The sequence below is a fragment of the Lonchura striata genome, chromosome 3 (assembly GCF_046129695.1).
Source record: "Lonchura striata isolate bLonStr1 chromosome 3, bLonStr1.mat, whole genome shotgun sequence".
Lineage (NCBI taxonomy): Eukaryota > Metazoa > Chordata > Aves > Passeriformes > Estrildidae > Lonchura > Lonchura striata.
In genome coordinates, this window is record NC_134605.1 from 77883107 (window position 1) to 77905686 (window position 22580).

At 36.9% G+C, this 22580-nt stretch overlaps 1 protein-coding gene across 2 annotated transcripts in view; it reads left to right on the forward strand.

Moving 5' to 3' along the window:
* The window catches only part of MDN1 (midasin AAA ATPase 1), a 92602-nt gene that overhangs the window by 1352 nt on the left and 68670 nt on the right, over positions 1 to 22580 (forward strand). For both annotated transcript variants that reach the window (XM_021545486.3, XM_077782306.1), the window contains exons 2-17: positions 4147 to 4373; positions 5833 to 6057; positions 7362 to 7469; positions 7549 to 7741; positions 9702 to 9914; positions 11103 to 11234; positions 12682 to 12785; positions 14487 to 14601; positions 16085 to 16278; positions 17292 to 17373; positions 18049 to 18144; positions 19085 to 19197; positions 19727 to 19875; positions 19970 to 20030; positions 20510 to 20721; positions 22143 to 22246. In XM_021545486.3, the coding sequence (XP_021401161.1) occupies positions 4147 to 4373; positions 5833 to 6057; positions 7362 to 7469; positions 7549 to 7741; positions 9702 to 9914; positions 11103 to 11234; positions 12682 to 12785; positions 14487 to 14601; positions 16085 to 16278; positions 17292 to 17373; positions 18049 to 18144; positions 19085 to 19197; positions 19727 to 19875; positions 19970 to 20030; positions 20510 to 20721; positions 22143 to 22246 (2328 nt within the window). The remainder of the gene's footprint in view (positions 1 to 4146; positions 4374 to 5832; positions 6058 to 7361; positions 7470 to 7548; positions 7742 to 9701; positions 9915 to 11102; positions 11235 to 12681; positions 12786 to 14486; positions 14602 to 16084; positions 16279 to 17291; positions 17374 to 18048; positions 18145 to 19084; positions 19198 to 19726; positions 19876 to 19969; positions 20031 to 20509; positions 20722 to 22142; positions 22247 to 22580) is intronic.

Sequence of the window (22580 nt, forward strand, 5' to 3'; positions counted from 1 at the left end):
CTGGAACAGCACATTATTTAACAATGGCACATCCTTTTGAAAACTAATTTGCTCTTTTCAGTCTTGAACGCTACAGCTCTAGGATTATTTTAGGCTTGTCTTGCCAGTAAGCAAACTCCATCTCTAAACGTCATACCTGATTTCCTGCTTTGTATATAACCTATGAAGCATGCATTCTGGAAATGTAGAGCTCTCTTTGCTGTACAGCTTTGTTATGTCTTCCTGGCAGCTTATTTCTTCAACAGTATTCCATAAAGGAATGAAACTTGCCCACAAGTGCTAAGTAAGGAGCAGTCTTTTGAGGTTCATAGTATGGCACAGTTCACGTGGTCATGGAAGGTTTTGTTCCCTGTCCTTGGGTATGTAATAGAATTAGAGCCTTTTCTGTAAAGTATTTTTATATACCGTGAACTGTGCAAAGATACAGCAAACTTCTGAGCTCTTAATGAAGAAGATGGGATGAAAAGCTCTCTGAACCAGTCTTTGTTTCCCACGTTTGCATTTTTGAATAATTCAAGCAAACTGTAGAAGCAATAGGTCTCCACAAACTGCTGGAATGTGCTTTTGGCTCTGAGTTACTAAAGGTCTGCCAGAAAGTCTTCCTGCATAGAATTCCAAATGTGAATTTTGTGCAAAGGTATGTATTTTGGATGCCTGTGATCATGTAATTTCAGCAGATAATTTAATCACTGAGAAGGTTAAAACACTCCTAGGAATGGAACTTTAATGCAAAAACACCCTTACTGGTTTCTGTCCTTTGTATCTACCACTGTACTTATGTGGAAATATATGTATCAAAGAAACTGACCCCTTTGGATGTTTTTTCTATTTAGACTGTGCAACCTTCCTAAGTGGACAGGAGCTCATGAGCATGCTATTCTTGATTTTTCTTTTTTAATTTGTAGGTGGTTTATGTTTGCATCCTTCATTTTGTATTTCAATTTTCTATGTAGCAGTGAAAGTTGTTTTAATAATAATTCCAAGCTCTTATTTAGAAGCCTTCAGTCTTAGCATTTGATGTTGAGAAATGCCTTTATTCCTTTATATTAATAAATGTAGGAAAAAGGAGATGATACTGTGGTCTCAAATTCACAGTTACCCATTGTCTAACATAAAAATGTATGCTCTGGCAACTAAGGCAGAAGTTTTTTAATACTAAAATGTGAATTTAACATTTTATTTGAAAGATTAGTTAGACTTTACATCGTGTAACATTAGATATAAGGGAAGGTGTGTTGCTCTTTGGCTTCCATCTTGGGCTGTATTGTCATTTTCTGCTACATTTTGAAAAGCTGTGATTTTTGGCATACCTTATGTCAGTGATACAAAGTCAAGAAACTTGATGCTTGCATCCTTTCTTGTGAGAGAAAGATCTGTTCAACTCTGTCAAAGTGTTGGAGAAGCTTTAGGAATTTCCAGCTTGTGAGACTACATATCATCCCTATTTTTTTTTTTTTGTTCATCCCTGCTTTTTTTTTTGTTTTTGTTTTGTTTGTTTGTTTTCCTTGAACTGTGTGGGTTGTAGGAAGAGTGTGGGCTCGTGTTTTGGTTTATCTTGCTTGAATTGAACAGCTGCCAAAGCACAGAGCTGTTTTCTTTTAGCCTCTTCTCAAGGCCAAGCCACACCTTTGTGGTGGTCTCTTATCTTGAACCCAGTAAGTGTGCTGATTTGGAAAATCCATTCAACTTTCCAACCCAGTGTAAGACTTTGTAAGAAGGATTAATTTGGATCATCTTGCTTAGTTGGTTGCTGCACTATCATACAGCTGTTGTGTGAGGGAACAGAGACGAGAACATGAGTTCTTGTGTTGGAGGGGAAGAAAGATTTCCTGCGTGGTCCTCATGCCCTCCCAACTCTTTAGGAGTATCCCAGTGCTAAATCTGTGTCTGGTGTAACCTGTGAGCAAATGTGGATTTCATGTGGTACCAGCTTGCTCTTTGCTGTGATCCTTTCTTTTAGAAATGTAGGGTTTGGATTAAGCTTGGTATTATCAGAGATTTCTGTACCTTGTGTGCGCTGAGCACATGCACTCTGCAGGTCGGGAAGGAGATGTGCGTGCTGCTGCTGGAGCAGTGACTGGGATCCGTCTGACTCCCGGTCTCGGTCCTAGCTGTGAATCTGCTTCATGTGTCTCTTTAATAATAGACTCTGTGTGTATGTGTTGTGAGCTTGGAGGCACAGGCTTTTATGATGCTTTCTTAAAGCAGCTGTTAGGAAGCCCATGTACAGATTTGACTATCCCAGACTTGAACACTTTCAGATCATCTGTCTATTGCTATTGGTTGACAAAGCTGGAATTTCATAAAGCCATGTTTAGTTAAAAATAACCCCCTCTGCAGTATTCTACTTTTCCATAACATTTTTCATTTAGGCTCTGAAGTCAGATAGACAATCTTTATAGAATGTGAATGTTGACACTGATTTTTGAACAGTTTTCTAAGTCCTAAGGGTTCTGCACACAATGATTAAAAAACTGCTTGCTCTCACAAAATTGCTAATGGCATAATTTTGTTGGACAGTAGACATGTAAATATATAATTTTACGGAATCAATCACATTATTTATTATTTTATTTTAACTGGCTTTATTTGATATTCATAGCTCTGATTAATAAACACCCCGATGTGCTTTGTTTGGGTAGCCAAAGATGTAATTGATTTCAAAATTGGAGGTACTTTTTATTTTTTCCAGTGGAGTTTATTTCTGGTTCTTTTGAGCCATTCTGTCTTTGAACAGCTTATTAGTAATTTTGCCACTCAAAATCTGATTCCCTGCAATGAGCAGGTCCTTGCTCCATTTTAAAAATTATTTCTGATGCTGCTGTGATAAATGAGAGGCAGATAAACTTATGTTCTGTAAAAGCAAACATGAGACCTGTAAGAAACAGCTTGCAATTAATATGATGGGTTTGATATTTGCAGTGTATATACCTCAGTTTCCCTGGCTTCTTAATGCTGTATGGGGATGAATATATTTTCAAATTCAGGAGATTGAGGACTTGATCAGGTTTGCATGTGTTCTAGAAGGGTGTGTACAGGGCTATATTCAAAGGAGAGGTGCACTCTTATAAAAATGAAATCATCCCTGAGATGGTGAGACCAGGAACAGGTCTTACCAGAGTAACTAAAGCCTAGGAGAAGCAGGAATTGGCTGCATATGGTGCTGAAACAAAAGACTGCCTGAATTACAGAATATTTGTCTTGAACAGGATAAGAGTTCACTCAGTAAGGGTGGGGAGCATGGAGCATCCAGGTTGGGAGCAAAACTGCTGCAGTGCAAATTCATAATCCTGATTTTCAAAATTACTTGTACTGCACTATGTGTTAAACATCATGAAAGTGGAAAGATGCTTGGGTGGTAGCATGAGCTCAGAGAGATATTTAAGGGTAAAACACAAGAAATTGGTTGTTCATCAGTAACAAAGGAGGGCTGGGGGAGTTAGGCAGGGGAGATGTGAGATTAAGGGGTGTTGGCTTGGGTTTTTTTCTTTCTTCTAGCAGATGTGAATATGTTTTCCTTGTATTTTAAATAACTAAATGACCATTTTTGTATAACAGTATAAAAAGAAAAAGGCTTTCAAACTTCAAAACTGCAGATACAAGCTGTTTCTTGTTAAGAGCATTGCTTGATATAATTCTTGTCAGAACTATAAAAATAAGGCTGTGATCATGACTAATTTAATGCTTCTTTTTTGTAAAGAGATAGTGAACATGAAGCAAGTTTAAATGTTAAGTTTAATGTCTTAAACGTTTTGTGGCTCTCATGAGACCAAGCTGTTAAGATCAATGGAAATTCTAGGAAGATGTATTAATTGTTTCAACATTTCCCCAGTCTTTTTCTTAAAAAAAAAATAAATTACAAATTGCTTTATCTTTCAGTTGTAAAATATAATTAGGGTTTTGGGACTACTTTGTTATTCCTGTTTAATGTATCATTCTGCATCTTACTCCTCCTGTATTGTAATTTTTTTTTCTTAAATTCTGAGAGATGTGTCAATTGAGTACTTGCTCTGGGATTTTGGACTCCCTTCTGGTTTTGAACTATTTGTTACTGTAAAATTCACTCTGACTCCTGCATGAATAGTTTTGAAGGTAAAAGTCAAAATAATTTCCCCTTTAACCTGTTTTCACTTCCCATTCCTTTAGGTTTGGACTCAGCAGGATCGTCAGTGCATCCTCAATACTTTAGCGCAGTTACTGCTGGATAAAGAATGTACTCTATTGATCGGCCGGCAAGTTCGGCCCATCCTGCTGGATTTGTTGGAAAGAAATGCAGAAGCGATCAAAGCTGGTGGCCAAATCAACCATGATCGGCATGAAAGGCTCTGTGTAGCAATGAGCAAGCTGCTTGCTGACCACCCTGATGTTATGCCGTGAGTAATGAGATGTTAATGTTTGAATTTAGGAAGTGTTACAACCTGCCCTGGAGGCAGGGTAAATCGGGTTTTTGTTAACAGATGGATTGGGATGGATTAGAGTGAAGGACACTGATTTACTGGTGTTTTTATAGTTTAGAACTATTTGGTTGCAATGGAAAGGAGATATGGAGCCGTTTTGGTTATTAGCTGTAGAAATACAACAATATATAACCATAAAGAATAACACTTAAGAAAATGTATAAGGGAAAAGAAAGAGCATAAGAATAGAAATCTCACTACCCACAGTTCCAGTGGTGAGACTTGGTTGTTGCAGTTTCGGTGGCCATTGGTCCAAGTGATGGTCGAAGTGTTCATCCATCAGGAGGTGGGGGAAGCCCATGGAACAAAAAATTTGTTGGGTTAATTAACACTAAGGTTCAGGTGGGAATGCCTATATATCTCCCCTGCTTAAAACTGGAAGAGTTTTGCGCTCTGTAGCACCACTGTGGATCATGACCAGTTCTCTGATGGAAGTTCCTAAAAATGAATCTGGGGGCACTTCGGGGATCTTTGATTCATGACTCCTCCTAAGAAATGACAGCTGACCCAGTTATGCCCCACTGAAAGGGAGGAAAGCCTTCAGTGTGAATGTCCAGGTATTTTCCCCCAGGGGAGTTTTCACACCTGAGACACTTGCATGAGGGAGGACATTGTCATGATAAAAAGCATTATCCCACCTTGTAGGATTTGCTTCTTACTGGTCTCTTACAGATGTAGCCCGGGTGATGGGTGCTCACCCCTTCTGCCTCTGGGCTGTGACTTGCACATCCTCAGCAGAGCACTGCTGCTTTTGCAAATGGACAATTGTTTGAGTCATTAACCATTAACGTTGCAGTTGACATTTCATCCAGGCAGTATATGCTTCTTAGTGTTCCCTGGTGAAGAGAGGTATTGTCAGGATTTTAGTTGTCTCCCACAGTAACAAATGTGTTTTGAACAGAAATAATCATCAGGTAAATACAAGTCTCAAACACAGTTTGTTTTAATTTAAATCGTGTTGTAAGATGCATTTTGACTTTCATCTGTGATCTACAGAAAATCAAAACAACTTGAAAATAGGTCACAACCAGAATCTCTGAGTTTAATATTAGACCTGTAGGCTGGTAGAATATAAAGTTGCATAAGTTGGAATCTATTACTTTTTCAGTAAATAAGAGTAATCAAAGAGTTTTCACCAAAGGCAGTACTATTTTCCCTTGATAATTAAGTAATGATTTTTAATAAGGTGAAGTGTGTGTGTTGTCAGCTGATTGCTGAATTGGTTGTCTTTCTCAAGTGTGGATGAAGTTAATTACAGGGCTTAGTGCTGTCGATAACTGTGTTAGGACCTGTGCTCTGACATTTTTATTAGTGTCTGGTTTTCTTTATTCTGACTTACATGTTTGTGTTCCATCTCTTTCTCACTCTTGTAAAGATTTGCTTTAAGATACTTTAAGACTACATCACCAGTTTTCCAGAGGCTTTTCCTGGAGAGCTCAGATGCAAACACAGTCCGATATGGGCGCAGACGAATGAAGTTACGGGACCTCATGGAGGCCGCCTACAGATTTTTACAGAAGGAGCCATTGGTTTTCCGGGAACTATGGGACTGGAGTGTGTGTATTCCACTCCTAAGGAGTCATGACACTTTAGTCCGTTGGTAAGTTAAAACCTCCAAATCTTCTTCATTGAATAGATATAGCTTTGTCTTGAATTGTAATTAACAGTGTTCACATGCAATAGAAAGCATCTTCAAGTAATACCAGGAATCCGTACTGATGATAGCTGTACTTGTACTTCTCAACTTTTAAAAGCTATAGTGATCTATCACAAAGTGAATTTCAGGCTAGCTCTTAGTAGTGCTTAAAACTATGGTCTAGAGAATCTTTCTAAATTATTTCAGTTTGCCTAAGTTGGTTCATTTTCCAGTTGTTTGTGTGTAGATTTCTCAGCGGCTGTAAAGCGTAGCTTAGTTAAGCTGCACCTTGTATTGGTCTTGGTACAGGTTTCACGTGGGATTTTAGTCAGATTTTTCATGTTAGCTGTCTGCCCTCAGGGCTTCAACCATATCACATGCTCTACCTTATTTAGTATTGATAGTATTGATAGCCTTTTATTTTGCAAAAGATATTTAATAGTCTTTGCTTTTTAGAACATAAATTCAGAATTGTGTTAGTAGCACATAATTTCAGTAAGGTGTATAATTTAGGAAGGACAGAACCAAGAATGATGTCAAATCTATCAGTCATTTATGAAGCTCTTCCAAATGGCATACTTAGTGTCAGGAAAAGAGATAGAACTTGTAATTAATTGATTAGAATTGGTTCACCAGGTGTTCAGCTAATAGTCCTAAGTGAATGAGCTGACTTTTAAATATTTGTCCTGAAACAATCTTCTGCTTTCCCTATCACACTCATTGAAAACTTTGTTCTTGGAAGTTGAAAACAGAATGAGAACTGCTTTATGATTTATATTAAATGTTCTTTCTTGCAAGACAGCTTTATGTAGTCACGACTTGGGAGTTGTTGTCTTTTCTAGGCGCTCAGAATTTATTTCATTGCATTGTATTTGCTTTAGAAATAACATGAAATGCTATTTTGGAAGGGAAATGATAGGATAAAAAAATTGGGCAGAGATTACTTCATTTTCCTTGTCTCATATATTAACCTTCATTTACTTAGGAAAGTGCATTCCGTTATATTTCTGCTTATATTTCAGTTCTTCAGAGAAATGTTAGCTAATTGGTGTATAAATTAAAACTGTGCCATGATAGAATTGCTTTCCTGTGTTCTGAGATATTTATTTTATCTAAAAGAATGTTAAGCATAGTGCTAAAATAATTTTCTATGAATAAAGTTTTCTGCACGTTTTTCCAAACTGGATGTTTTGGTATGCAACTGACAGTTGTTGAACTACATTCCTTAAAACTGTTTTGACATATTTTGTTCCAAATGTAATTTTTAGGTATACTTCAAACTGTCTCGCTCTGGTTACATGCATGAGTGATGAGCATAAATTATCTTTCCTGAAGAAGATATTCAATCCTGAGGAGCTGATACATTTCAGACTGAAGTAAGGACTTTTAAAATCTTGAACACTATTTGTTTTTCTTGATGGCTTTTAGCTGAGTTAATAAACATGGGTTTCACAGGTTGCTAGAAGAATCTCAGCTGCAGAATGTGGAACAAGCCTTAGTTTTGGCTAATCCAGACTCCCCATTTTGGCAAAAGGAGAAAGGACTGCACTATACACAAGGACATATTGTCTCGAGCGACCTCTCTCCACGTGTAGTAGCTGTCTGTGGTATTGTGCTGCCTAGACTACAGCATGTTTCTGAAGAGCAGGTATGTAATCCACAGTTAAATCAGTACATTTTTGTTTTCGGAATTTCTAAGTACATTGAATAGACTTGATTTCCTGATTGGATGGTATTGAGATACTGTGGGTATTGTGTGTATCTTTATTTTTCTCAGTGTGTGCTGTAAACCAGTGTTGCATAATACAGGCACCACAAAGAAACTCTGCAGTGGAGTGAAGGAGCAATAGTGCCAATCATTTTACTTTCATGTAGCGGTTTGTACAAACATTTTACAAAAGAATATTCAGCCTTACATACTAACTTCAGTCTCGGGGTGAGAATCCATAGCTGACTAAAGCCAGGATGTAGGACAGTTGCTTTTACCTGCATGATGTAGGGTTTTTTGTGCTATACAGGCGTCTTGTATGCAGCCTTTCTCCAAACATGTGCTCAGTTCTTCTGAGGCTGCTGTTAATTGTTGCAGAGGACAGATAGAGAATAATCATCCCACCATCTTCCAGAAGGCAGAGAAAGGGAAAAGGAAGTGAGCAAGAATTTACTGCCACCACTTGAGAAAGTGTAATGTAGACTATAGTGCCTTATAGTTTTGGGAAGCCCATCGATGGCATAAATGTTTTTAAACAAACAGTGTTTTAACCTTTTTTCTTCTAAATTGGTATTTAACCTAAGCTGTTCATATCCTTCTGTGTAGCTACAACCAGTATTCCTGTCTGTTTTTCTCCTTTAGGTACCAGTTTTAGCTCTTAGCTGAGTTATTTTGAATAATTTTGTAACAGTGATCTACAACCGGACAAATAAATTAATGAAAAGTACCAGTGTCCAGAATTGTTAGAGTGGCCGAAGCAAGGAAAGAGCATTTTCCCTCCATATTCCTCTCCCCCCCACCCTGTTTTTCTCCCTACTTCTGTTTCTGAATTCACTGTTTTCTAGCCTTTTGGGATTTTATTATAGGGTTGTGAGAGAGTGGTTTGGAATTCACTGTAGCAGGAGAGCAGTTTAAGAAGGTTTGTACTGCCGTGGCAGCATCACTGCTGTTGCAGCTGTGCTGAAGCCAGGCCATGCTATAAACTGGATTACTGAAAGAATATTCTTTATCTCTGAGGGAGGTGACAACTTCCCTGAAAGGAATGCTTTTATTTTTTTAATAGGCACAGGTATTCCACTGATCTGGTCTACAGTGTAGTTCCAGTTACACTAGGGAGGTTCCAGTGACAGTTTAGGAGGTCTGCTGAAGGCATAGGAGCAAATTGTGAGGGGAAGCAGGTTCTCTTGTTTCCAGAGAGGTACATTGAGCCATATCTGAAAAAAGGTTAGACTTAAATACAAGACACTTGTTTCTATGCCCTGATGTCTTTCCTCTGAGCCTTTTGGCACAAAACACTAATTTTTGTGCCATATATAGATATGTGACTGTAAGAGCCAGAATATTTGGGGACTATCTGTACCATTGATTAATTACCATTCAATAAACTGAATTCATTTAATTTTGAACAAAATGAAAATGTTATTTTTTTTCATTCACTGAGTCTAATGATCTTATACTTCATCCTCTACAGAAAAAAGTAAATACATTCATTCATTTAATATTCATATTTGCATCATTTGACTACAACTGCTATTTGATTTGTCCTGTGATTTGGATCCGTTCTAATGACTTAATTTCACTCATATTGCAAATTGTATTTGATTGACACCAGTTACAACTGAATAATTATGCCTGTACTGACAACTTAGGTGTGAATTCCCCTTGGGATCAAGTTGCACGTGTACTTTTCATTAAGTGTTTCACCTATAATAAGTTTTGGGTGAAATGTATTAATATCTGTTAATAAATGCAACTTTAGACTCCTTTATTTTATTTGATATGCAGATCTACAGGCCAAATTTTTTCTTGTTGTTAGAGTCACTTTCCTAATTGTTCTGTGGGGTACAACTGTAAGAAAAGTAATTTCAAGTGTAGTAACCCAAATTTTATGTTTGAACAGGAAAACATCACCAGCAGTTTTGTTTTGGTTGATTCTGCCTTCACAAATCTTCAAAACCTTGCTATTGCTGTAGCATATCAGACTCCTGTTTTATTAGAAGGACCAATAGGATGTGGCAAAACTTCTTTAATTGACTATTTAGCGGCTGTTACAGGAAGAGCAAAACCTCCTCATATTTTGAAAGTTCAGCTTGGAGATCAAACTGATAGTAAGGTAACTGATGGATTTGTTTGATGTTTGAATCATGAGACATAGCTTTTATTTAAAGCACAGATTTAATTTTCTAATAATAGAATATTTTCGCTGAAACACCCTACAGTGGCCAACTCTTTAGTACTGGTTGTAATATTGGTGAGAATGAATAAATAAACAAGAAAAAGAGCTCTTACTTTCCAGCTGGTTTTTAATTCTTTGCATAATTGTGCTAAACCTGTATCATTCACATTATGTTTTATCAGAGTTTTCTATGTAGAAGAGCTCTATTGATTTTTTTGTTAAATTTAAAAGCATTGATTTGTATTGGAAAAAGCAGGATTCTGGTGGCAAAGGTTGTATGAACAGTCTTATTTCATTTAAGTGAGCTAATGTCAGTTTACTCTGATGCCTTTTTTTGTGATAAAGATGAGATAAAGTAAAATACTGGGATGTTGAGGTGACTTGCACTTACGCAATAATGGTTAAGCTCTATTTGTGGATAATTTTATGTATTTATTATTTTGCTTATAGAAGTTTGGAGCTTGACTTAATGGTGTTTGGCACAATTTATTTTTAGTTTTTGAAGGTGGTTAGTATCTACCAGAAGGTTTTTATTGGCATCCATAAGCACCTTCTTTGCTTGCATGGAACACCTATTTTCATCATCTCAAAAACTGTATCTTTTCATATACAAGACTAAGGCCATCATATTTAAGAAAAAGGGGTAAAGGTATAAAATATGTAGCAGTAAAATCACAAACTCAAATTTTAAAGCAATGTTTATTACAATTTACAATTTGAGAGAAAAGCAAAGCTTTAACTGGATTTTACCTTTGAATAACTCGCTTTATAGTTCTGTTTACAATCCTAGTCACAGACTCCTCAAAAACATAAACTAAAGTTTGGTGTGACCCTAGACAGTTTTCTTTTACTTTAGATTGCTTGTATATTAGGGTGGCACAGCTCATAAATTGACTTCCAGTTACCTGGTTTGTTTTAATTATTAAGTTTCAGTTAAATTGCCACTGGAGGTGGGAAACTCTTCTTAATTAAAAGAAGTGCAATGCTGGGCACAGATTGCCAGACAGATTGTTTAGTAAGGTGGAGGTAAAGTGTCTCTTCTGTCCCAAGTTGGTCACATTTGCCATCCTTTCCTCTGGAGAGGCGGTGCCCGGGTCTCTGATGTGCCGATTGTTTCTGTCACAGACGCTGCTGGGGATGTATCGATGCACAGATGTACCAGGGGAGTTTGTGTGGCAGCCTGGCACCTTGACACAAGCTGTTACCAAAGGTCACTGGATACTTCTGGAGGATATTGATTATGCTCCTCTGGATGTGGTATGTAGCTTTATATTTGCTTTAAGGTACTGGTCTTAATGCCCACGATGGTAGTTCTGGGAGTCTGATCACCAGGTTCTGGAGCAGCACACTGAAAATGCTGCTGCTCTAGAAGGGGTTAGAAAGAATTCACCTGTCTTGGTTCACATGTTTGCACACCTCATTAGTTTTTGTCTTTGTTACAGAGTAGTTGTGACCCTGATAGTGATCACAGATTTCACTTTGAAAAGTGGAATTGACAGTGATAATGTGTCTATTTAATAATGTTTTGGTGTTTGAAATCAAACATGGCCCTAAACAACACAGAATATTGTCAATATATGAGACTGGTGCTGTTAATAAGATTTTTTTTTGTGGTTTGTTGTGTGGGGCTTTTTTTCCCTTCCACATATTTTTCTTATAAATTTCTTACATATTAAAAATGTGCTGTTGCACTAAGCATTGTAAGTTTTAACAGATTTCCTGCTATTTTGGATCCAGAACAACTAGTTAGTCAGTCATCCTTGCCTCTTGAAGTAACGACTACTGTAAACAAGTAATTTGCAAGAGTGGCATGATAGAGATGCTTTGCTGCATAGGCCCACTGGACATTCTGCTGTTTTTTTCTTTTCATATATGTTTCCATAAAATATCTTTTGTGTAACTGAATAACCTGTCAGTTTGTTTATTAGGTTCTAGGCTTTCTGATATAGAAATAGAAAATTCATAAGAAAGCAAGTGAATACAGCTTGCATGTACAGAGTTCACTGCTAGGAGGTCATGCACTTATTTGCTTCTGTGGACTTAGCTCACTGCACTCAGGATGAGCATACCCTGAATAATACCCTGCCTTCATCAAATCCCTTTCTTCAGGTCCTCCCTGCAGGCACCCTGTCTGCTTTCTCCATATCAAAGGATCTCTGTGTGCCTCCCTCTGTGCTGAGGGGTTGGTGTGGTCATACCTCCCTTCTTTCTTTCCACCACCATTACTGTCCTTCCCCAGGGAAGAGTAGATTCTTTAAATAGATACGCTCTCCTGGGGTAGCAGTGCATACACTGAAAAAGGTTTATGGTTGAGAATGACATCCTTGAGACACAGGTCATCTTTGTTCAGGCAGATAAAATAAAGCTTCTGATCTGAATATGTCTAATAAGTAATTTGATAATTCAACAATAAATAGTTTTGATTTGGACTTGCAGTGTAAAGGCTGTAATTTCCATTGGCTTATCATTAAATTTGAATACAGGAGACAAAAAGGTAAGTAAACATTACACCTTTGACTTCCACTGCTGATAAAATTGCTGGGAGCTCTGCAATTCCTGTTAGCATCACTTGGAAGTGTATCTCTGGAAATAGCAGTTGCTGGCAATGTAATGGTGCTCAGTGGCATTGCTCCAGCATCTCAAGTGTGAAATAAGTGTGGATGGTTGTGCTAAAAAGTTTTATAATTTTTCTTTTTCTCTCTAGATCTCTGTGCTGATTCCTCTTTTGGAGAAAAGAGAGTTACTGATTCCTGGTCGTGGTGACTGTTTAAAAGTAGCACCAGGATTCCAATTTTTTGCAACCAGGAGGTGGGTTTGTAAACTTATATGAGATTGGACTTAAGAATAGGATACCCATGTTCTCAAGGTACTTTTTACAAGGTACTTTTATAGGAGTATTTTAGCAATTTCCAGTTAACAAGCAATATCGTAGAAATCATAGAAATCTGTGAATTTTTTTTTTTTCACCTTGGGGTGAATCCAAATCTTTGTACAGAAAAACAACTTCAGCAAGGCTGAAGAAATGAGCCTTGCTGGGAGGAGCCCTACAAAACCAACCCATCACCAAGATAAAATACCACTCTTAGGAATGTGTGAAAAAGGTTTATTATTGATAGTTATGAAAATCTTGCATCAGTATAGGTGTTTGTAATGTTTTCTAACCTGAAAAAGATACAATATACTCTGCATGATTGCTTCACTGTAGTAGTGGCTCATGACTGGAATGTTAAAATGACTTTTTGTATAGGAAAATGTAATATTGTATCAAGGTTAACAGTTAGAAGGTATATATAGGGAATGGCAATTACAATTACATGGTTTTCAAATGTTTTAATGTTTATTTCAAAGCCTTTAATAATTTTTCCTGCTTTTGTCTTCTATAAATTTTTTTATCTGTTTTTTCTGGAATTGAGTCTTCTGTATTCAAGTCCTTTGGTTGTTGCATTTCATAACAATTTTTATTTCTTCATGCATAGTTGTCATGGTTTAACCTCAATCAGCAACTAAACATCACACAGGCGCTGGCTCACTCCCCTGCAGCAGGATGGGGGAGAGAGTTGGAAGAGTGAAAGTGGGGAAAAATCATGGGTTGAGATGGAGTTTAGATAAAGCAAAAGCTTTCCACACAAACAAAGAGACAAACCTTATCACTAAGCATCCCTACCTTTCCTCCTTCCCACAGCTTGGGAAATTTGGGTCACAAAACACAGCCCCACACCAGCTTCTGTGAAGAAATTTAATTCTATCCCAGCCAAAACCAGCACATCAGTGAACAGTTTGTATAGCAGCAAATTATAATTTTTATTAGGCTTCTTAGATTCTGTAAATCTGTTGCAGTTTACAGCAGGGAAATTGTATTTAACAATTGAAACCAAATACAATACAATACAACAAAGAAGAAAAAATTTAATGAAAACCCACCAGAAAACAAAAGCCAAACCACAACCCCAAATCTAATGTTTTGCATGTGCAAGGATACTTCTACAGTGGGTAAAAACACATGGCTGAATAGTTATTTTTGCAGTAAAAGAACAAAGGGGATGAAATGTATGATGGAAAGAGCTGAGTCTGGAGGATGAGGAAGAATAATTGTGAAACACTGTGGAGGGGACAGGGCTGAAGATGCTTTTCCTGCATCTCTGCAGTAAGATCACAGATCCTTTAAGGTACTTCACAGGCCACTTCTGTCAGGTTTCTTCCTTTACAAAAGATTTTGTATGTTGCTTCTCTTAGTACAGATAGACAACTGACAGTAAGTTGAGTCTTTCTGAAAATATCTCTATGGAGATTTTGGCATACAGGAGGAAAAACGCTGTGATAACAAGTAATTAGGATAGGCAAGGTGGGGTACATGACCGTACAATGACAAACAACATAATTTATGCCTTTTGCATTATGCTGTAGCAGTCGTATGTAACATGTGCTTTGATGCACAGAAATGCACTGAAAATGCTGAATTCTTCAGCCACACTCAGCAAGCTGTGTTTCTTCAATGTTGCTTTGATTTAGGATATTCAGCTGTGGTGGAGGTTGGTACAGGCAGCAAAGCAGCCATGCTGCTCTTCTGGACAAATACTGGACCAAAATACATCTGGATAACATGAGCAAAGGAGAGCTCAAGGAGGTATGGGGGTGTGTTGCTCCATTATAGCATATGAATAATTGTTTCATCTTAGGGTAATAAATATTTTTCAGTAGTTAATTGAATCCTTATTTTACTTTCAAGTTCTACAATAGACCCTTACAATTTCAGCTTTATGCTGCCAATTTTGAAATAAACAGGCAGTTTTTCAGGAAAATTTGAAGTGAATTGAACAAAGATTCCTGGAACTTGCCTTGACACACAATTGTGTTTTGTGTGGGTTTAAGAATCAAGTTACTTTGCTGCTTATTAGCCCACAGGGACTTGAAAGCAGAGAGAAATAGCAAAAAAGAAAATTGAGCTCACTCTAATTTGACTAAGCTTTTGTTCTAAGCTTTGAGCTAAAAAATAGTTGGCCAGTTTTCAGTTAAAAATAACTGTTTCTATTAACATCTTTTTTTTTTTGTTAGCATCTCTGGGAGGTGTTTGCTTTGTGTAGTTCTTCAGAAGATTAAAACAAGCCAGGGCTCATATGAAAATCAAATTCTCTGGAGATTCTCCTTGTGATGCATAGCTCAAACCAGGATCTGATCCTAAAAGAACCTAGGCTGAGGGAAAAGGTAGTGAATAGTTATCTAGCAAGGAGTTGATGAGAATGTTCTGAATTTTCTGGACTGGAGAAGACAGTTTTTCCAGTAGAATTTATTCACTCCTTTGGTCTCGTTCTGCAGCCAGTGCATTTATAGGTGGCCTTAAATATCTGTGTGGTTTTTTTCCTTTCTTCTCATTTTTCAGCTAATTGTTAGGAATGGAGTGTTAGCTGTGTCTCTCTTATCACTAGATTGTTTTTCTGCAACTTTGTAGCTTAAGTCACAAAAATGTATAAATTAAGCACTAAGATTCCACAGTACTACACCCTCTTGCTTACATTGAAAACAGGTTCATGATCTTGTTAATCTTAAAAGTCTGTCTGGCGGGGTAGGATCAGTTTTCCTGGGCTGTATCTGTGAAAAGTCATTTTGAGAAGCAATATTTTGGTTGGCAAGCTTTAGTGGAGAGAACTGAGCTGAAAGGAAATTACAAAATAAAAATTATCCCCTTAACATGCCTTTGTCAGCACAGTGAATAGACAATTTGAATGCTCAAATGAATTTAGTCATAAAAAGAAGGGTGGGAGATAAGGACTTCTGTTACCAGTTGTGAAATTGTAAACTGGTCATGGTTTGGGTTCAGGTAGGATTGAATGTACTTTTTGTTCTTCCTGTTGGTATTTGTGCAAATGTATTAAATGAATTGGAGTAGAGTTGAGCTAGAAAAGTTTGGTTTTGGCATTGAAATCGTATCAAAGTAGTCATAATTTCTATTTTCTTCAGGTAAGAGATTGCAAGAGAGCAGTTTTATGTACCTTGCTAGCTAAAATATCTATTGAAGCATCTCCCAGCAAAAACTGGGGTGCTGTTGGTTTCTTTTCAGTGTGGATGGGTTTGTTGTTTTGTTTCATTTTTTTTCTTGTTTCTGGTTTCAGGTCATCCAAAGGAGATACCCCAACCTTGCTCTTGTGACAGATCACTTGCTAGACATTTTCATTGACCTTGCTGGAGACAAGTATCAGGCACCAGACAACAGTGCTGCTGGCTCCAGTCACATGCCAGAAGCAGCATCAGAATCAAGATCAGAACATAAGAAAGCAAATCTGGAAGGACGAGAACTATCTCTGAGGTTGTCTTTTCTTAATTGTTTATTGGAAGTCAGCTAGCTACAGAGATAGAAGGGTTTATTTTCATTATTTTTCTTATTTTTAGAAATAAGGCTGAAAGCTTGAATAATTAAACATTAATTTTGTAAAAACCTAGAAATATATATATATATTTTAAAATAATGATTAATATATAATTTAAATAAACTCATTCTGGATTATTTAAACTTCTTATTTGCTATGCTTACTTTTTGGGAGGCGTGGGGGAATATGTGGGTTTTGTCATATGCCGTGCTTTGTTGGCATCAGGCCATATGTATTTATTCCTAATTATTGTTAAAACAAGATATAAGTACTTGTTAAGAACTGGAAGGTGCTGTATAATGTTCTCTGAGTAGCTACAAGATAAAATTTTCAGTAACTGAGTATATTATCTAGATTATTTCATGATGAACACTCTCAGCATTATAACTCAAGAAGACTAAAAATAACTGTATCTGTAATGTCCTGTTAATTTCCAAAATTCTGTGATGAAATACAGTCTGATGCTGAATTATTTCTTCCTTTCCAGCCAAATGTCAGTTCTACTCATCTGGAATTTCTGTAACCAGTAGTGCTTTGTGAATTAGTTAGTAGATGCTAGGTATAGGTAGTACCTGATATTTTTGTGGAGCATAAGAACGTCAGTTTTTCTAGAAAAAAATTTCCTTTTCTTGCCTTTTTGAAGATGATGTTGGTAAGGAAAATGTATCTTGAAAAAACAGGAGGTTTATACCTTTCTGGATTCTTTAATACCTTTGAGTTTTACTAGTTACCTTAATTTAATGGGAGTATGTATTATCTATTTAAAGCAATGTTGGTCTGTGCTCAGCTGCTCTTCAGAATAATCATCCTTTGTGTCTTCCCATGTACAACTTGCACAACAACTCCACGTGCAAGTGCCACAAGATGATGTCATGACCTAGGTTTGAACATGAAAGAAGGTGCTGTGAATTTTGGCATGTTTGTACCAAATTTTTTTGTTTTTTCTTTTTAGAGACCTACTGAATTGGTGCAGCAGGATTGCGTACAACTTTGACAGTAATTCTCCAACCACAGCAGTGAATATTTTTCAGGAGGTGCGGTAAGACTTGATCCAGAAATTGATCCAATTGGTCTCAAATTCTGGCAATGTCTCACTAAATGCTCTCTTTGGGAATGTGAGATGGGAATTTGTCTGGTTTTGTTTTGAAGCAATTGGACTGTTTGTGATCTCTCTGATCAGAAGTTGTTGTTCCTACTAGGAAACTTGTTTGCAGTAAGGTGCTAAAAGAATTTACTGCTGTCATACAAACTGCATGGTGCAAAATAACTGTAACTGATACAAGCTGGGATTGTGTGTGGCTGAGACCTTTCTTTTTCTTGTATTTTGGAGCTGCTTTTCTACTTACCTATTCATCAGTTTACAGTATAGGTTGAGGACTTTTTGGGTGCGCATCCATCAGAGGCAGTTTTGAGATGTGAGATATTACAATGTTACTTCCATCTCAATTTTGGTTCATTTGTCTATAAACAGCTTTTGTGTGTGGGCACTGAAAAGTTTTTATTTTTGGTATAAACCAAATGTGCTGACATTACAGAGTTTAGCAGCTCTTATTGCATCTTTTTGAACTCTGTTTTTTGACTCAGAGGACAGTGAAATCATTTTATTTAAATGATTGAATTGGATTTGGGTTCCTTTATATTAAGATGGTACTTTGTCAGATAAAGTCATACAAACTTAGTTTTCAAGAAGTTGGTTTTCCCCTTGACAGGCACTTGACTGTTTCACAGCCATGTTGTCCAACCAAGGGAGCAGACAGAAAATGGCAAAAGTTATTGGAAGCTGCCTAAACATTTCAAAAAAAAAGGTATGGTGAGCTACAATTAACATGATCTTTATTGGTAGTGTTTTATAGCTTGCAATTTTTCTATGATAAATTTAAATATGTTGCACTATTTTTTATTTAAAATTATGACCACCTCTTTGTCCCAGTTTTTTTCCCCCCTCCTATTTTATATTCAGCTGCATTTCTTTTTTCTCTGAAAGTTCCAGGCAACCTGTTTTAGAGCAAATGGCCCCATGATACAAAAGAAGGATTTCACAGCTGGAGCAGCACAGCTACCTAAGCACATGATAGCACTAGATGCACAGGGTAGCAAAGAATGTGTTTTTTCTTAGGTGGTTTAAAGTGAATGTTAATTGCTTAAACAGAGAAATCAGAGAGAAACATGATCTTTACTGCTACTTGTTCTGTACTCACTGTTTACAAAGTCAGCTGCCTCTCTGGAGCTCTATAAATGACAGAATTAAACTAAATCACTCCTTTGTCAACTATTTCTGACTGTAGAAGTCTGCAAAGCAAATTCCCTTTATTGTTACTTTGACAGATGGATCCCTGAAACTTCTGTGGGCTTTTCTCTTTGTCCTTGCGTTATTTAATTACAGAAATGCATTATTCCCTGCATGTGGCAAAATATCTTTGTTCACACAAAGGGTTTTTTTAAGAGAGAATGTTTATTGTTAAAATAACTCTTCAAATTTCTATAGTTGAGCTACCATGAAATAGATGAAATAGAAATACAGTGGCAAAGACTATTATCAAGTTAAGTTGAAAGTTGTTTGTACAGATAAAAACACTTCTGAGGTCCTTCACTATTTTAGGTGATGATTATGTAAAACCTCCAAAATACAGAATTTTACCATTAAAAATTAACTTTCTGCAAAATAATACTGGTAGCAAGGTGTGGGTGTTCTTTACTGTGATGTAAGCAAGATTAGTATTGGAAATGCTGGTGCTTTTTTCACAGGTGGAGTTCTTCTGTGAACTCTATAAACCAGAAATTTCAATACGGGAACAAGAAGTCTGTGTTGGAAGAGTGACTCTTGTGAAGAAGCAGAACCAGGCTCTCACTGTACAAAGGTAGAATATCCTGTAGTTTCCATGTGAATTGAAATATTTTGTGGTGGAATAGAATAGACTGCGGAGCACAGGGGATAAGGAAAATGAGAATTGGTTATTGTCATTCTAATGAAAGGTATGTGAGAACTCTTTCCCTTGCAATCTAAGTTTTACCTTGTGTATTTTTAAGAATGTCTGCCTCATGCTTCTGGCAGCCAAAGCATGGAGATTTTCAGCTTCTTTGAGCTAGAGTGTCTTCGAAAGAGTGTGGGTACACAGCTGTTATAAAAAGATTTCAGTGGCTCTGCCTTGGTAGAGGGAGATTTTTGTATGCGTTGGTAACTTCATTGGCCAGGAAGTTATTTGGAAACCCTACGTTTTTAGGTTGTATCTTGAGAAAAATGAGTATCTTAGAACTATTTCTTTTCAGACCTGACCTATATTAAAAAAAATCCTAAATCAAACCACTCCACTAAAAAAATAATAAAGGTAAAATTGAAATGAGTTCCTTGATAAACCTTAGCTTGAGTAATTTGCTTTGTTTTTCCAGGGCAAAACATACCTTTGCTGCCACACGGCCATCTGCAGTACTGATGGAACAGCTTGCAGTGTGTGTTGTCAAAGGAGAGCCTGTGCTCTTGGTTGGTGAAACAGGAACTGGCAAAACCTCAGCGGTCCAGTACCTAGCTCATATTACAGGTAAATAATACGTGAAAATTGTAACTTACATGAAGATAATTTGACAAACAACAAACAAACCCACGGGTTGATGGTGCTTTTTATCTGTTTCAAGGACACCGTTTGAGGGTTGTCAACATGAACCAACAAAGTGACACAGCTGATCTCTTAGGGGGGTGAGTCACTGACCACTGTTTTGTCTGCTCTGCAGAAAAAATGGGCAGTATCTGTTATGTAGTAGAATAAATGTCTTAATAAACATGTTTGCATGCAGAAACCTTCTTGTCCTTGCTGAAGAGCAGAGCAGTTTCACTGAATTGTGTGCAAAGCTTTGTGTGATGAAGTCGTTCAAAAACACAGCCCACAGTGGCTAAGCTGTTCAATATAGATTTGATGTAATATTCACTGGACAGATTGTTTGGTAGTACTGTGAATATTTTGCGTATCAGAGTGTTCCTGTCTTTACAAAATCACCTCATGAGGTGCATTTAAATATGTGCAATTCTATTTAGTTCATTAGTTTAGTAAAAGCTTTGGAAACAAGGGTTCATCCATGCAGTTTCTTGTTTCAAGTGACTGGTTTTGGACTTGTTTTCTTTTTTAAACTCAGGGGTGACTGTCTCACATAAGTAATTACTCTTTTGCTTCTCTTCAGTTACAAGCCTGTGGATAACAAGCTGATCTGGCTCCCTCTGCGAGAGTGTTTTGAAGAACTCTTCTCTCAGACATTCTCTAGAAAGAAAAATCAAACATTCTTGGGACACATTCAGACTTGCTACAGACAGAAACGTTGGCATGATCTGCTAAAACTAATGCAACATATTCATAAATCTGCTATTAATAAAGAAGTAAAAGAAAATGCATCTGGTAAGACTTAGATGGATCAAACACACATTAGTGCTAAACCATGCAGAGGGTAGATAAATACTGGTGAATTTTGTTCTTTTAATTTGGGTTTGTTTGAAATTCAGAGGTTTTTTCCTCCCCCTATATTACATCTTTTCTTCTGGTTTTGAGAAATGCAATGTCAACATTGCAACAAGACATTCAGAACACTGTTAGAACAGTGGTTAGGTTTTGTTTTGGTTTGGCTTTTCTTTTCCTTTTTCTAACTCATCTCTGCTGTTAGCTATGTCTGAGAGTGTGGAGGTTGTCTGCCCTGTGGTACCCTTAACATCTGGTCTCCACTCAGTACATGTTTGCTGTGCTGGTGAGCAGTCCTTCTTGTTTGTGTGCCAGTCTTCTATGCGAATGCATTCATACTTTCAGCCCTGGAACCTGCTTATGTCTCACAAACATGTCTTTTTTCAAAAATAAAGCAAAACAACAATGACAGAACCAAACCTAAAATAATAACTGTTTTAGGGTAGGAATTATTTTTAAGATCTTGCTTTTGCCTTGATTCCTGTGTTAGTGATACTGACTTGCCTAGTGCTTTATCTTGTTCCAGTGTGGTTTTGTCTCCAAAGAAGTTTTTCTTGTTGTATATATCACAACGCATTTTGGGGCTGAGGCAATGGAGTTGTTTCTGGTTCTAGACCAGCAGAACAAGTGAAGTTGTAGCTTTCATTCAGTTTGAGCTAAATAAAAGTAATTCTGAGCTTTACCTCCACTCTTCTTTTAAATGGTTCTTCTGAATATGCAGATACTAAAATAAATGTAAAGAGGCAAAACAAAAAAAAAGAGAGTCTAAAGAGTTCTTGAATTTATTGCAAGACTTGACAATCCTAAAATAAAGTCAAGTTGAAATCTGTAACTTGGAAAGTTTCTTAAGGAATTTTGATGTTGTATGTAGCTCAGGTAGGGATTTTAACAAATAACTGAAATCAATGCTATAGTAAATATTGTTGTAACTGGTAAGCAATAGTGTGTTAATTATTGATACTGAAGTGTTTATTATTAATCTGTTTGTCATAAGGGTTAGAAATTTGGATTTATTTTTTGTTATGTCTCTTTCTGTCTCTGGAAATTAGACAGTAACAGTCATGCTGGAACAAAGTGCAATATAAGTATTTGTTCCTCATCTGAGAATGAATAGCAAATTATCTGAGCACTCTTGACATATGGACTCAGTTAAATTTAAAAAATGAAAAACCACACATGCACAAAAACAAAGATTAAATTATTTTTTTAATTTGTGGTGTGTCATCTGAAGGACTTGAATTTTTTTTGGTGGTCGAGCTTATTTTGTATCTGTCTGCTTGAAACAACTTGATTAAAAAAAATGTTGTCAAACATTTTTTGTGCTATGTTCTAATGATACAAACTTAAATTTGTTTTTCTTGCAGGCTTACCACTGAAGGAAAAGTGGGAGGCATTTGGTCTTAAATTGAATCATGCTCATCAACAGATGAAAATGACAGAAAATGCCCTTCTCTTTGCATTTGTTGAGGTATTTAGATATTTGAATTTTGATTCTAGGAGGAATAAGGAGAAGTATTTAAAAGACTTTGCAGTCAGTATTATGTAAGTAGCTTCCTGGCAAGAGCATTGCTGTGAAATCAACTGTGCAGATTCAAGGGAGCAGAGGTGAGATGGGCAGTGGGAGACTGGTTTGTGGTAGCACAATAATTCAGTGCTGTATAACAGGAATTAAGGCTGCTCTGATGAGACTATCAGTATGTCATTTCTTCTTTTCAACTGCAGGAGATTAGAAAAAGCTTCTTGATCAGTCTCCAGTAGGTCTTACTTCTGTCTAGGGATTCCTGTGAAGGATTTAATATTAA